Below are 15,294 nucleotides of genomic sequence, written 5' to 3' on the forward strand. Positions count from 1 at the left end.
TTTTTAAATAAAAATAAAAAAGAAGACACAGCAACATGCAGAGGAAAGAACCCTGGCTTTCAAGCTGGACTGGAATTCCAGCTCTGCCAACACTAGCTATGCAATCTTTGGTGAACCTGTCTTCACGTGTGTAGATGGATATCAAACAAACCTACTTCCCAAGATTTTTATACAGGACAAATATAATAACAAACCTACTCTGAGCAGCTGGCCTCATGCCTGGGACATATAGCAAGGGCACCATAGAGGCATATTCTTTTCCTTAGCAGCTTAACTTACTGTCACTTGTGCGTGAACCCAAATCAAAGCCCCCAAATGCTTATTTGTATCCAGTTAGTTGATATTTCTCCTCAGGAGGAAAACATCAAGGGGACCAGTGATACTTGCCTTCTCTGTTTGTTTGATGAATTCATAGATAACCTGGGTTGATTTTACTGGAAAAGATTATTTAAATTTAGGAGGAAATATTTCAGCAAACTTCTTTTTTGTTTGCACATGTTTATGTTCCTAAAGAAACGTTTTTTAGCAGAAATGTATTTTGAGGGGGAAAAAAAGGATCATCTAGGAATGTCCGTATGCTGCAGTAGGTTATTCAATTCCCAAATGACGATTACAAATTTTTTTTAATTGGACACTTTTCCTTTGCAGAAAGTGTGTCTGGAGCATCATTCATACTGATTTTCTTTCCCCTGTATTATGAACAACTACAAATTTATCAAAATGGAATGAATAAGAGAAAAAGAGCCTTTGGGGTGTGTTATTAAGAACAGGCAGGAAAAGGATTTGGGGAGAAGACAAATTTGGTATCATGAATATAAGACTTCAGTGATTGAGAAGATAAAAATCTATGGCAAATGACTTACTGCTTTTAAAAACCTTTAATTAACATATTTATCAATCCCTAATTAGCTCTCAAGGTCAAGGTCCCTAAGTTCCTCTCAAGGAAAACTAAGCATCTATGATTTTTAAAAATGGGAAATTTACTTTTGAAATATTTAGGAAGATTTCCATTTAGTGGTATAAAGTGTAAACAAATACTTGATAAAAATGGACACTAAAACCTAAAAGCTACAATCAATTGTTCAACTGCCAAGAATAATATTTCGACTACTTTGTTTCACAGATGATACTTTTATTATTTTTTCACCACCGTAACAGGCTGCATTACGGATAAAGCAGTTAGTCACAGCCCAAGTGCTGGTGAGGAAGGCCTCTTTCATCACATCATTCTAGCAACACGAAACCAAGAAATCAGGGTCATAACATCTCCAAAGCCTCTTTCAAATGGCAGGCAACTAATGGAATTTTCCTTAAGAGCTGAAAATGGAATTCTAGTCCCATATCACTCTGGCAGGGTGTCCAGAGTCATTGCCCTTAATGGCACTGCAAAATTTATTAAACACCTACTGTATAGAGCACAGGGGTAAACGCACCACTCCTTTTCCCTGGGGCACCCGAAGTTCCATATGTAGCTGCCTTTCACTTTACTCCCTTTTGCTACACAACACCATCTGCCGTTAAGCCTCCAATTATCCCCGTCTGCTAATGAGTTCACACATCCGTTCCAATGGTGACTTCTCCTCTGAGCTCCAGGTGCCCATGGATGTTCCGGATGTTAACTTACTCTGGAATATCAAATTGAGTATGTTCAAATGGCACCTATTCTTTTCCTGCCTCCCCTTGCTCCTCCCTTTCTCTTCCTACAGACCCAGCCTTCATTAAGGATACAACAGGTCGACCACACCTCTAGCCAGAAAATTCAGGAATCACCTCTGCCTTAGCAACCACGCCCCATTCATCATCGAGTTAGGTTGAGTCCATCTCCTAAATCTCTTTGAAATCTCTCTTTCTGTCTTGTGGTTAAGGACCTTGATATTTCTGGCCAAGATAACTGAAGGAGTCTCATCTCTTCTCCCCCTGCTTTGCATAAAAGCCACAGAGCTCTTTGCAAAATGCAAATCTAATCAATGGTGTTCCCAACTATTAAAAATCATTGAAGGGCTCCCAAGCGCCTTCCAGATAAAACCCAAATTTCTTAACAAGACATTCACATTCCTTTATAATTTGGTCCCTTACTGGCTTTTCACCTTCAGCCTTCAGAATCTCTGGCCATGCCCTCACTCCACATTATCCCACTCGCAGGTCCTTGAGTAAGCTCTGTTTTCTTAATTCCTCCAGGACCCTGCCAATTTTTCTTCCTTTTGCCTAGAAGGGCCTCTTTGGTCTTATTCTCACTTATAAAGCTACTTATCTTTCAAGACTCCTCACTCAATCTATTAATTTTCTCATTGAGAAAAGTACAGTATTTATTCAACAGGCTTTCACTGTGTATGGGTCAAGCATTATCCTAAGTGTTGGACAAACAGGATGAGTGACACAGGCAAACAGCTCAAAGGTTATTTCAATACAGTGATCAGTGCTGAGTTAGGGTAAGTACTAAGACTCACGGAAGCACCCAGAAGACTTGGGGAGGGATAGGGAAGACTTGCCAGAGAAGAATATTATATAGCTGAGACATAAAAGATGAACAGGAATTAGCCAGACGGTTGGGGTGGGGAGAGCATGCCAGGGAGAGAGACAGGATGTGCCAAGTCCCAGAGGAGCATGGCGGGGGCGGGGGCAGGGGATGCAACATAGTGCACAACGTTCAGCATGGCTGAAGCAGGGAGAATGTTAAGGCAAAATGAGAGAAGCTGAGACTGGAGGAGAAAAGATCCAGACTGGGAAAAAGTTAATATTTGACACCACTCTCCCCAGGCTGTTAAGCAGCCTTCCTCTATGTTCTCAACTCAGCATTTGGCACGTCTCTCTCTCATGGACTTTATCACATGTATTACTCTAATAATAGGCTGGTACTGTTGATGTCTACTCCCCTTGAACGTGCTCCTTGGGGGCAAAGACTGTCCTCCTTTCTGTATCCACCGTTGGCAATAGTCGGCTTCAGAGAAGGAGCTCAAAAATGCTTATTAAATGGATAAATGTATGAAACAACAATGTGGATGGAAAGGGTAGAAGATTTTTTTAAATGGCAGTAAAGTTATGTATGAGTAATGTCATGAGAAAGTGTAGGTATTAGATGGTAAGTGCCAAAATGAAAGGTGGACCACTCTGAAGATGAAGTTGTGAGCGCTAAGCTATCTGAAGCCTCTTCATGATGAAGATGGAAATTGCATTGGACTTAAAGGATGGATAGGATTTGGACAGGCAGAGTTGAGTGGGAGTTGTTGCACATAGAAGCACTAAACTGGTAAGAACAAGGTCAGGGCATACGTGGAGTGGGGATGTAGGGAGAGGGCTTACCTGGGGGAAGAGGAAGATCGGGGGTAAAATGTTGCTGGAGTTATCCTTAGAAGCTGTACCACCTTACTTTATTAAAGAAAACAGGATCAAGGACTGTCTTGTCTTTGATTTCAAAGTAATGGATTCTTTTCAACAAGTCCTGTCCATGGTTTTGGAGGGGTTTACGAAATGATAAGCCTCAAGGAATAAATGGTGAGATAAAATATTCTACACTTTTATCCACTTTTTCTTCTCTACACGTCATCTTTATGGATTCCACATAAACAGCCCTAGAGGAAGGCACCATTTAGGACAGAACTCTCCTTAAAATGTGGCTTCTGAAAAGTATTATGAGCCTTCTAACCTACTTCAAAAGGCTGCTTTAGGGTGCTTCGTACCATACCCGAATGAGGGTTCTAAACCAGATTAATGCCAAAAGGAACAGCATCATTAAGAGAAAACAAAGAAACAAACGGTGATCTAGAGAATTCTGTTTTGTGGTTCATCAAGATACTGAATCAAGAAAATGACACCCTTCTAGCTCACTTATGAGAACTATGTCACTCCAACATCTGAGGTTCAAATCTGGGTCAGAAAGGTGACTGTAGCAACCACCAGTGATGTTTCTCTCTGATCTGAGCAGTTTCAGTTGTACCACTAACCGATATTTTCTATTTAGGAAGATAAAATCTAGAGGTGCACTAAAATGGCTGGTGTGTTCTAAAGTCTGCTTTATAAAAGAGGGCTGAAAGCATGCAAGAACCAAAGAATAGATTTCTTGGTTCACTGTGGGGCCTGTATTGCAATTTGCACCTAAATGATTAAAACCTAATTTTTACTGAGTTTCCTAAAATGAGATCCAACAATTTGTACTTGTGATTTGGGAAAGCAAAGAAGAAAGGTAGTCTTAACTTTGTATATATCATCCATTTTCATAGCCCAAGTATAAGGATCAATACAACTTTTCTTTTATTATATCACACTGTCAAAGTTACCAAGGACAGCAGTTCAATTCTGTATGTATATGCATACTTCCAGAGAATTTCACATTAAGAATTCTACATCTAGAAACATTAAATTGATGAATCTTCCTATTTGGTCTACCCACGGATTAAATTAATCCTATGACTACCAATGTAACACACTTTTAGAAGGTAACAAAAAAATTCTAAAATGGTTATAAAAAAAAAAAAAGGTGGTAGACATTTAGAGGAAATAAAAGAGAAAGGCACTTTACCTTTTCAGTAATGATGCGGTTGACACATTGTTTTCCTGTCAGTGGTAATGTACATTTCTCCATGATTTTATGTGCATTTCCCTGTTTGAAAAAAGAAACATTAAAAAGAGTAGTTAGGAACCAATTCTTACTTAGAATTGGTATAACATAGGACAAACAGGAACTATCAGAGAAATCGTCTCCTAAGTACAGTCTGTTTGAAATCTTTGCGCAGTCATGCTTTTACTTTCTTTCTGGAGGCAGCTTGTGTCCCTAAGATAATTTAGGGAGAGTGCCAAATGAATAGCCAAAGGCATAACTGATTTAGTTGGGAAACATCCTGCCGCAGATCTGACCCCTCAAGCCTCAGCCCTTAGATCATATGATGGAGAAATTTCACTTCTAGCATCCTGCTAATTTTTCTCTTCCAGGGAATGGTCTCCTTGACAAACGACCTATTATTTACCAAGGGTAGGAAGCATACACAGAATGCAAATGCATAATATACCTTTTTAAAAAAGTTTTAATTTTATTTGTTACAAATGTGACATATTCACAGAAAACAGCAGTTCTTGCCTCCCTTCTGTAGGCTTAGACCTGCTCTGAACAGAAATCAAAATTCAATTTTTTTTAGCATTTTCTTATGTACTATTTTACATTTTCTTCCTACCTCTGCATTTAAAAAATTTTTAATTTTATAATAAATTTTACTTTATTTTCCATTACGGTTTATTACTGTATATTGAAATATAGTTCCCTGTGCTATACAATAGGACCTTGTTGTTTATCCACCCTATATATAATAGTTTGGACCTGCTAGCCCCAAACTCCCAATCCAACCCTCCCCTGCCCACCCCCCTTGGCAACCACAAGTCTGTTCTCTATGTCTGTGAATCTGCTTCTGTTTTGTAGATAAGTTCATTTATGTCATACTTTAGATTCCATATATAAGTGATATCATATGGTATTTGTCTTTCTCTTTCTGACTTACTTCACTTAGTATCATAATCTCTAGGTCCATCCATGTAGCTACAAATGGCATTATTTCATTCGTCTTTTTATGGCTGAGTAATATTCCTGTGTGTGTGTGTGTGTGTGTGTGTGTGTGTGTGTGTATACCCCACATCTTCCTTATCCATTCATACACATCCACATCATCTTTATCGATTCATCTGTTGATGGACCTATAGGTTGCTTCCATGTCTTGGCTATTGTAAACAGTGCTGCTATGAACATAGGTGTGCATGTATCTTTCGAATTAGTTTTGTCTGGATATATGCCCAGGAGTGGGACTGCTGAATCATATGGCAACTCTACTTTCAGTTTTTTGAGGAACCTTCATACTGTTCTCCATAGTGGCTGCACCAATTTACACCAACAGTGTAGGAGGGTTCCCTTTTCTCCACACCCTCTCCAGCATTTGATGGCCATTCTGACTGGTGTGAGGTGGTACCTCACTGTAGTTTTGATTTGCATTTCTCTAATAATTAGCGATGTTGAGCATCTTTTCATGTGCCTATTGGCTATCTGAATGTCTTCCTTGGAAAAATGTCTATTTAGGTCTTCTGCCCATTTTTTGACTGGGTTGTTTGTTTTTTTGTTATTGAGTTGTATGAGCTGTTTGTATATTTTGGAAATTAAACCCTTATTGGTCGCATTGTTTGTAAATATTTTCTCCCAGTCTGCAGATTGTATTTGCATTCTGTTTAAGGTTTCCCTTGCTGTACAAAAGCTTATAAGTTTGATCAGGTCCCATTTGTTTATTTTTGCTTTATTTCTATTGCCTTGGGAGACTGACCTAAGAAAACGTTGCTAGGATTTATGTTCTCTTCTAGGAGTTTTACGCTGTCGTGTCATATATTTAAGTCTTTAAGCCACTGTGAGTTTATTTTTGCGTGTGGTGTGAGGGTGTATTCTAACTTCATTCATTTACATGCAGCTGTCTAACTTTTCCAATATCACTTGCTAAAGAGACGGTCTTTTCTCCATTGTATATTCTTGCCTCCTTTGTCAAAGATTAATTGACCATAGCTGTGTGGGTTTATTTCTGGGCTCTGTATTCTGTTCCATTGAGCCTCTGCATTTTTTAATACTATGTTGGCCAAACTATTTATTTCCTAATTAATCAGCTTTAGATATTATCTACTAACTTCTTATTGGGGTGTATGAAGACTTAACTCTTTTACAAACCCCCATCCTTCATTATCTTCAGTTCTCCCAGCATAGCTATATCACAATTTGTAGGTAACTCAATAGTCAGAATTTACACCATGCTGACAAAACAGCTGTGTAAAATGGCTCATTGCTGGGCCAGGCAGTGTAGAAAACCATGATCATATTCACTTTCTTATATAGCGATTTGCTTTTCCTGGAATTTGTCTGAGCCTCAGTTTGCTCATTGGTAAAATGTGTACATTGGTCTATAGTCACATTTTTTCAAAGTTTCCTTTAGCCACGGTACCCTTTTTTCAAACATAAAAGAGGGATTGAGAGTGGAAAGCAGGTTTTCACCCATTAACCCCCTTCCCCCACCCCCTACCACCCCCCAGTATAGAGGTGGCCTCTGGGTCACATCTATGGAGCACAGTGGAAACATTAGCTCTGATGATTTGATCTTCAGATCATTTTCTTCTGATTATTATTCAGCTCCTTTCTAAGTATCAAGCACCAGGAGCCTAAATTAATATTTCCCTTGAGGCTGAAGGCTAATTTATCACATTTTAGATCTTCTATTAAAAATGGCAAAAATGCTTCTATTGCTTCCTTTTTGGATCTGAAAGCACCACACATGATGTCATCATCATCTTTAGCCATCTCAATGTTTTACCTTCTGAAATATGCACCACTACCTGGTTTACCTCTCTCTCAAAACGGCTGCCATACTAAGTACGATCAGAGGCAAGAGATTTCAAATAACTGGGCTTAATTAAGATTTTACTGCTTGTAATAATCTGTCAACTCACCAACATACTAGTAATTAAGAGGTTTTAGTACACTTAACCCAGTGTATGGCATAAAAGATACTCAATATTTTTTGAATGAATGAATGGGAAGAAAAAGGGAAGTCTATTGGGAATCTTGGGTGGATTTCAAAAGAAGACAAACTCTATTACTTTAATTTAGTCAAAAGTAGTGCTAAATACACATAGAGTAGATAGATGTCATACCTTTAACAACAAGTTATATGCTTCTGGGTCTTAATGTGTAAGAAAATTTATAGCTGTAGAAATGAAACCTCATTTTTGCTTCATTTTTAATGATCTATTTTCATTCCCAGATTTCAAAGAAAGCTTGCACGTGTCACAGAAGCTTAATTAAAGAGCTGAAATTAATGATGAACATTCGAACTTCAAGAGTTGTCAGGACTCCTTACACTTAATATAACTCAAATAAGACATGTCACAATGAATTCCAGGTCTGCCTGCGAACAAAGTGAACAATCTGTGGGCCTCCAAAGAACATTTTCTGCAGGGAGCTCTTACTTTGTTCTCATTATTTGAGCAAGATCTACACCTGGTGTGAAAGCAGCCACTTGGATTTCAATGAACAACAAACGCTGGTTTAGGATCAAGCGTGTATTTCAACTGACAGAATTAACTGTGCCCTACCAACAGAGACCTTTTAGAGACCATTTTCCATGTAAATAGTATAGCTCAGTGGTTCAGAGTGGAGCCAAAGGACCTGAGTGCAAAGCCTAACTCTGCTCCACACTAGCTGGGCAAGGTTCCTGTGTCTGTGCTTATCCATCGCTTTACCTCAGGGGTTATTGCGAGTGTCCAGTACTTAGCAGGTGCTCAGTAAGCTTGCACTGTTTTTATAACCTATATTTAACATTTCTACAACCTACCAGGGAATTCTTCAGGAGCTCTTAAGTTCCTAAACGAAGTTGGACATAGAATTACAAAGAAAATGGCCTAAGCAGAATTCCTGAGAGCCACAAAACTAATGAAACGCCAACACGTATTTGGGGGCAAACCATATGGCTGGCCTAGGAAGCTGGCACCAAGCGTACTCTTGCAGTGAGAACAATGTAGCTAGGTGACTCCATTCACTCTGAGCTTCAAGACATAACACAGATCAAGGGTAAAGAGAAAATGGCATGCAGAAGGAGATTAAGCAACGTCACAATTTCAGTATCCAACAATAGGTTAGCTAGGAAGCCAAAATATGACTAACGCCCACTTGAGCACTCTATTCTAACCATGCCAGGCTGAGCCTTACCAAGTTCTATGATTCACAAAGGAGGAACAATCACTGAGTTTTTAGCATTTAAAAATAAATCCTGAAAAAGAGATGCAGTGTAGTGTGGTAGCAAAGAACACTATATTAGGAGTCCAAAGACCCGGTTTTGAATCTTAACTCTGCCACTTAATAGTCATTTGGTCCCTTAAATTCTTTGTGCTGTAGTTTTCTGTTCGATTGCCTTGTGTTTCTCACCTGATCACGGCAGGAAGAAATGTTCTGCAAGTGCAGTAAAGTAGGAGGGGTTGAATCTACATTCGAATATTTTGGGTGAGGGGGGTCTTGTTCGTCCTCATCATTCTGCTTCTTTCTTTCTCCACGAAGAAAGGTCAGAAAAGGCAGAGGAACGGATACCAAGGGTAGCATTAAAAATTCTCTGACTGGACCCGAGGGCTCCTGATTTTGATGTTTCCTTATTTCCTAATTTCATCATAACCTGGGTGAATAGCTAAATCTCTCTCCTCCACCTGCTTCTCCAGCTTTTATCTTTTCCCCACTGCATCACTTACAGGCCTCCTGCAAAATCTAGGAATCCACCATTTTCATTTTATATGACCGAAAGCCTTAATACTTTCTATTACTTGCTTCATGGTGATCTCTTTTTAATTCATTAGATATCTGTGTGCAATTTATTACTAAATTCTTCAGTAATAAACGACTCTGGTTAAATGATAATAAATTCCCTTGTTATCATTACAATAAGCTTTGTGTTATCACAATAAACTTAATCCCAAATAACAAGCTCTCTCTTTTACAACATGATGATTTTTACATTTGATGTCAACATTTCTTTCACCTCAGGCAATGGAGCATTCATGTAAGATTTTGCCTTACATAAAACCCCATTTTATGCCCATCTTTTTTGTTAAGTATTTCTTCAATGTGGCTGCAATATATTTCTTCTTTGGGAAAGCCCTAGTGATCAAGTACAAAGAAGGCGAAGTCTAGAAGTTGGTTGATCCTTAAGGGACCGAGTCTTTACGGGTGTATTCGCGCCACCTGAAACACACACCACCCTGTACTCCTTCATCCCACGTTCGAATGGCAACACCCTCCCTATTCTTCACGACTTGGCTCAGGTATCATCTACCCTAGAGAAACCATCTCCAACATCCCCTATCCAGTGCCACCACTCCAGTGTCCCAGGGACTTTCCTAGTCTGGTGCACCTCGTAGGTGTTCCTGTGTTCCCTCTACTCTCCACACATGTTGTAATTGTTGCCCTCTCTTTACCCACCACTGGACTCTGAAACAATTTACCTTTGTATCTTCCGCAATGAGTAGAGTACTAGACAAACCACAGCGATCAATAAATGCCGTCTGACTATTATAATTCTGATCCAACGAACTCCAACAGCGTAGGAGCTGTAAAATACCACGTGACTGAGTGGCTATGGACCACTGGAGGCTGCTTTTTAGTCCTAAGAAATGTACTTGTACATTCCCAGCATCTCTGAGCTCACTAGGAGAAGTGCAGCTAGCAGAGGTGTGCAAAGGGGCTTACAAAACTTGGGGAGACAGATAAAGGCATGAGCAAAGGGAGTAGCAAAGACACCTCAAGACTGCGGTATGGGGAGTTCCCTGGTGGTCCAGTGGTTAGGACTTGGTGCTTTCACTGCTGTGGTTCGGATTCACTCCCTGGTCAGGGAACTAATATCCCTCAAGCCATGCGGCGCAGCCAAACAAAAAGAAAAGACTGCAGTATGAAACATACAAATGTATAAGTAAAGAGAGAAACTGAGTGAATTATACCATACTTATTCTACATCTTCTGCTTGCTCTCTCCTACAGCTGCAAGGCTTGCATTAATCTGTTGAAAAGCGGGGCTACAAAGGCTGACCTTGGCAAGGGAATACTCCATACTTTGTCTGGTGGCACAATGAAACCAAGGACAGGTCTCTCTTAGGGCTTGCCGAAATATCATGGAGGAAGCCGGAGTGCTACCACCCTTGCCCCTTCCTTCTATACACACACACGAACACACACAAAACAGATATAAAAATTGGGGAACACTGTATTACAAAACCCATGATTGTCACATCACTATGATGATTGATGTGGTACCCAGAAAAGAAAAATGGGATTTGCTAAAGAAAGAAATTCAAGTTACACAGAATAAAAGGACAAGATGATGATGATATTACTCACACTGAGTTTATCCTCATGGGGTATTTTTGGCCTTTACATAGCACCTATTTGGGAGGGATCCCAGCAATCCATATAGGACTTCAGTGGAAAGGCTCAGCTAGCTCTGAAGCAGAGAATCGTTGCTGTTACAAATGGCTTTTATACGTGGATGTAATAACAGTTTGTGGGTACACAGGCACATTCTCAGGGGAAGACTAGCCAAATGAGACAATAGATACAGCAAGCCATTTCCCTGAAAATAGTCTTCAGGGCTTTGAGATCTTAGAATAGAAGGCCATTTTTCTTCAATATAATACAAAAATCTTTATCATGGCCTTTTATTTTCTCTCTAAAGACTGCATCCTATGGTCTCTAGACTAAGGATGGCAGAGCCCAGGACTGAGCAGGAATTATTTTCTCTTTCCATCCATGAATTGCTGTGATACCTTAGAAAGCTGCTCTTAGTGTTAGCTTTCCTATCAAGAACTATGGATACTCAAGGTCACAGAATTTAAAGTTATTTGCTTAATTAAATTCGGTAAGATATTTTAAAGTGTTTATTGGTCGATGGACTGTGTTCTGCTATTTTCTTCCGTTATAACATTTTTTTGCAGGCATGTCCATCATTAAAGGACAAATAAAAAAGACAAAACCATGTAAGCATTTCTACTTTTAATGGTGAATATCGTTTTTTCCCAAACAATCCTAGCCACGAAATAGTCTCATTAACAAATGATAAAATACCTGACAAGCTTTTATGAATGGAAAAAAAATTAAACCAGATGAAACTATGTTAATTATGAATTATCCTAACAAAAGAATACTTTATCTTGGGATACTTTTCAGTGTTGCTGAAAATTATCTCAAGGATGCTTCCAAGAAAGCATTTTTAAAAAACTCTTTTATATTTGCTGGCTTTTGGTAACACATTTGGTCCAAAATAAAAAGGATTAATAAATCTCATTTACTTTTTATAATTCCTCTGCATAAAAAGCAAAGACAAGGTAAAACAGTATTCAAGATTTCTATATGACACTGCTATCAGATACGAATTGGACTTAATATTATTCACAAAAATTTATTATCAACTTCATAACAAAAACATGATACAAATGAACTTATTTACAAAACAGAAACACAGACTCACAGACCTAGAGAATGAACTTATGGTTACCAGGGGGGGGAAGGTTGTGGAGGAGGGATAGATTGGGAAGTTGGGATTGACATGTACACATTGCTACACTTAAAATAGATAAACAAGAACCTTCTGTATAGCACAGGGAACTCTGCTCAATATTTTGTAATAACCTAAATGGGAAAAGAATTTGAAAAAGAATAGATACATGCATACGTGTAACTAAATCACTTTGCTGTATATCTGAAACTAATAAAACATTGTTAATCAACTATACTCCAATATAAAAATTTAAAAATAAATTTAAAATAAATTAAATTACATTTTTAAAAAAGCAAAGACAAGGTAAAAGAGTATTCAAGATTTCTATATGACACCTTCGCTATCTGATACAGACTGGACTTAATAAAAAATATTATTCACAAAGATTTATTCTCAACTTCATAACAATATAATTATGACTCTTTTTATCCTTTAGAATCCAGACCTCCTACTGTAATAAAAATAAAAACTAAGCCTGCTCTAGAAATAGAGCTCTCATTTATGTTCTCAAAAATAGGTACCGGAGCTTTGCCTGTTTCCAATAAATGACAACTATGACTGAATTTCTTTGTTTTTGTGCACTGAGAGTTATACCCTTAGGAACACATTTCCAGTACACAATACTAAGAACAAAACACTTTCCTTTATATTGTTAGTGGTGATGGTATTTGCCAGACAGAAAAGTTTAGTAACAGAAAACGGAGGGGCTGGATACACAGGTTCTCAGTTTGCTTTTGCTCTTAATTTTCTACTTGACTTTTATCAGAATGTTTAACCCCTATGAAATTTGGTTGGTTTACCTCTGGAAGGGAAACAATAAGACCTACCTCACAAGAGTATTGTAATGATAAAATAAAGGCAATAAACATGTAACTGCTTGGAAAAAGTTAAAAGTGCTCTATATGTTCAAAGTATCATTATTATTTGAAGAACTAATGAATTCAACAATTATTGATTCCTAATATGCACCAGGCATGATTTTCCTCAGTTGTTATTTATGATAGAAAGAGCCCCTGCCCTCATGGAACTTACATTCTAGTGAAGAAAGGAGATGAAGAATCATCAGAAGAGGGGGGAATTCTGTTTTGTATAATAGTCAGGGAAAGCTTCTCTGGTATTCTCAGCAGAGACCTGAGTGAACGGAGGAAGTGAGCCATGTAGATATCTGAGGAAGAGCTTTCCAGGCATAGAGAATAACAAGTGCAAAGGCCCTGAGGCAGAAGGATGCTTGGAATGTTCCAGAAACTTACAGGAAGAGAGTCTGGCTGGAGCTCAGTGGGCAAGTGGGAGAATCCTAGTAGATGGAGTCAGAGAGGTACTGGGATTGAAGCTGACAAGCCAGGGAGGGCCTTAGGGACAAAGTGTAAGGAACTCTGAACTTGAATCTAAAGGAGATGGGAAGCTGTGGAGGGATTCTGAGCCCAGGAAGAAGTGCTATAACATGATTTATATTTTTAAAACATCATTCCTACCACTGTGTGGAGAATAGACTCTGTGTGTGTGTGTGTGTGTGTATTTCCACCCAACTCTTCTCCCTTTGCTCTCTGACAACAAGGACCTAACTGTAAATGCCTCAGCATGTACTGCCCTTTCACACCCCAGTGCCTATTCCCTTGACCTGCAACACACTGGTCCCTTCAAACCCTGCCCCATCCTTCAGATCTCCATGCAAATGCTACATCCCATGGGAAGCACTCTGTTTTGTACACTCTTCTATTCTAAGTATTGGTTTCTATGACTCTATCCCCATGAGACTCTGACCTGACTAAAGGAAGGACTATGCCTTTCTATTTTTCATTTCCTCAGACTCTATCATAGTGCCTGACACATAGTAGGCCCTCAATAAATATTTGATGCCTGCATAAACAAGTAAATTAACATATTCACATAAGATAATTCTGCCAAATTTCAAGACAAAGCCTCAAAGAATATTCATTTGGTCATTCATCATGTCTAGAGGATGGAAGACGCTAAGCCAGCAAATTCATAAAATGTTGGCTCATTTATATAGGATCGTGTAGAGGTAGGAGTGAATCAGATAAAGGGGGAAGGGGAACAGAATGTGGAAACACCTAACAACAGGAAACAACATGAATGTGGAGATCCTAGCAGAACTGAAGCCCTGGAAACAAGGATAAAGTAGGTTGCTGGGGAGCTGATAACAGAAGGCTGGGAGGCTAAGGTGAACTAAGTAATGTGGACCTAACTCGATCCAGCTTTAGTTTGAGACCAGTCACTTTGGCAGTGGTGTGCTTGATTACCAGGAAAGAGGGTCAGTCTGGCAGGAAGAGGACCTTTGGGATGCTGCAACGGTGACCCATGTAGATGTGACAGGGACCTAAACAAGTAGAAATCCACAGGATGGAGCAGATCACAGGGGTATTGTAGATGCAATATGTACAGTGATTGGTGTAGTGGGAGGGGCAGAAACTCCACGAGTACCTTTCCAGAGGGGGGCTGGGAGATCATCGCTTCTCCAGTTGAGCTAGCAGATGGAAGATTTTTAGGGGAAACGACGATGATTTCACTTGTATAAATGCTGAGGTTGAGGTAGCTATGGAACAACCAGGTGGAAGTGTCTAATAGGGAAAAAATACAGTTACATAGCTCATTAGAGAATTCCAGTGTGGAAATAAGGATTAGGGAGCCACTGAGTGAAAAATAATAGTTGGTGCCAAAGATTTAGAAAGCACCCAAGAAAGGTGCAGAGGGTGAGAAGTACAGAGGGCCAAGGATGAAGTTATGAGGAGTCCTGGCAGGAACTGATAAAGAAAAGGATGGGGCAGCTAGGGATCTAGGTTGGTGGGGCAGCTCTGCAGGCCTCAGCACGTGGTTTACAACTTTGGTTCCAAGGCTGCTGTTGCAGTTAAGGCCTTTCTCAGAAGGCTAGAGGGGGACAAAAAATAGTCCAATGAAATCGGCTTTCTCTTTAAGGACATGACCCAGAAATTGCACAAATGCTCAAATCCCATTGACTTAAACTTGGTCACATAGATGCATCTACACGCAAGGGAATCTGGGAAATGTAGTCTGTCACTGGGCTACTCTGTGCCCAACTAAAACATGGGAAGATTCTAATACAGAAGGGAAGAAGAGGAGATGGGTACTAAGGGGCACAATTCTCAGATTGTTTTCTTTTAAATATTTTGCTGATATCTATCTCAACAAGGACAGCTCTGACCAGGGAAAATGAAAAAAGGGAAAGAGGTAATTCTGAAACCTGAAGCTTTCAGAAAAGGGCAGGTGTGGATGGG

At 39.3% G+C, this 15,294-nt stretch overlaps 1 protein-coding gene across 1 annotated transcript in view; it reads right to left on the reverse strand.

Annotated features, from left to right (window-relative positions):
- Positions 1 to 15,294, reverse strand: part of OXCT1 (3-oxoacid CoA-transferase 1) — a 144,538-nt gene that overhangs the window by 9,247 nt on the left and 119,997 nt on the right. Inside the window, exon 15 of the mRNA XM_061189222.1 lies at positions 4,517 to 4,597. Coding sequence (XP_061045205.1) covers positions 4,517 to 4,597 — 81 coding nt within the window. The remainder of the gene's footprint in view (positions 1 to 4,516; positions 4,598 to 15,294) is intronic.

Source organism: Eubalaena glacialis, chromosome 4 (assembly GCF_028564815.1).
Source record: "Eubalaena glacialis isolate mEubGla1 chromosome 4, mEubGla1.1.hap2.+ XY, whole genome shotgun sequence".
NCBI classification, from domain to species: Eukaryota; Metazoa; Chordata; class Mammalia; order Artiodactyla; family Balaenidae; genus Eubalaena; species Eubalaena glacialis.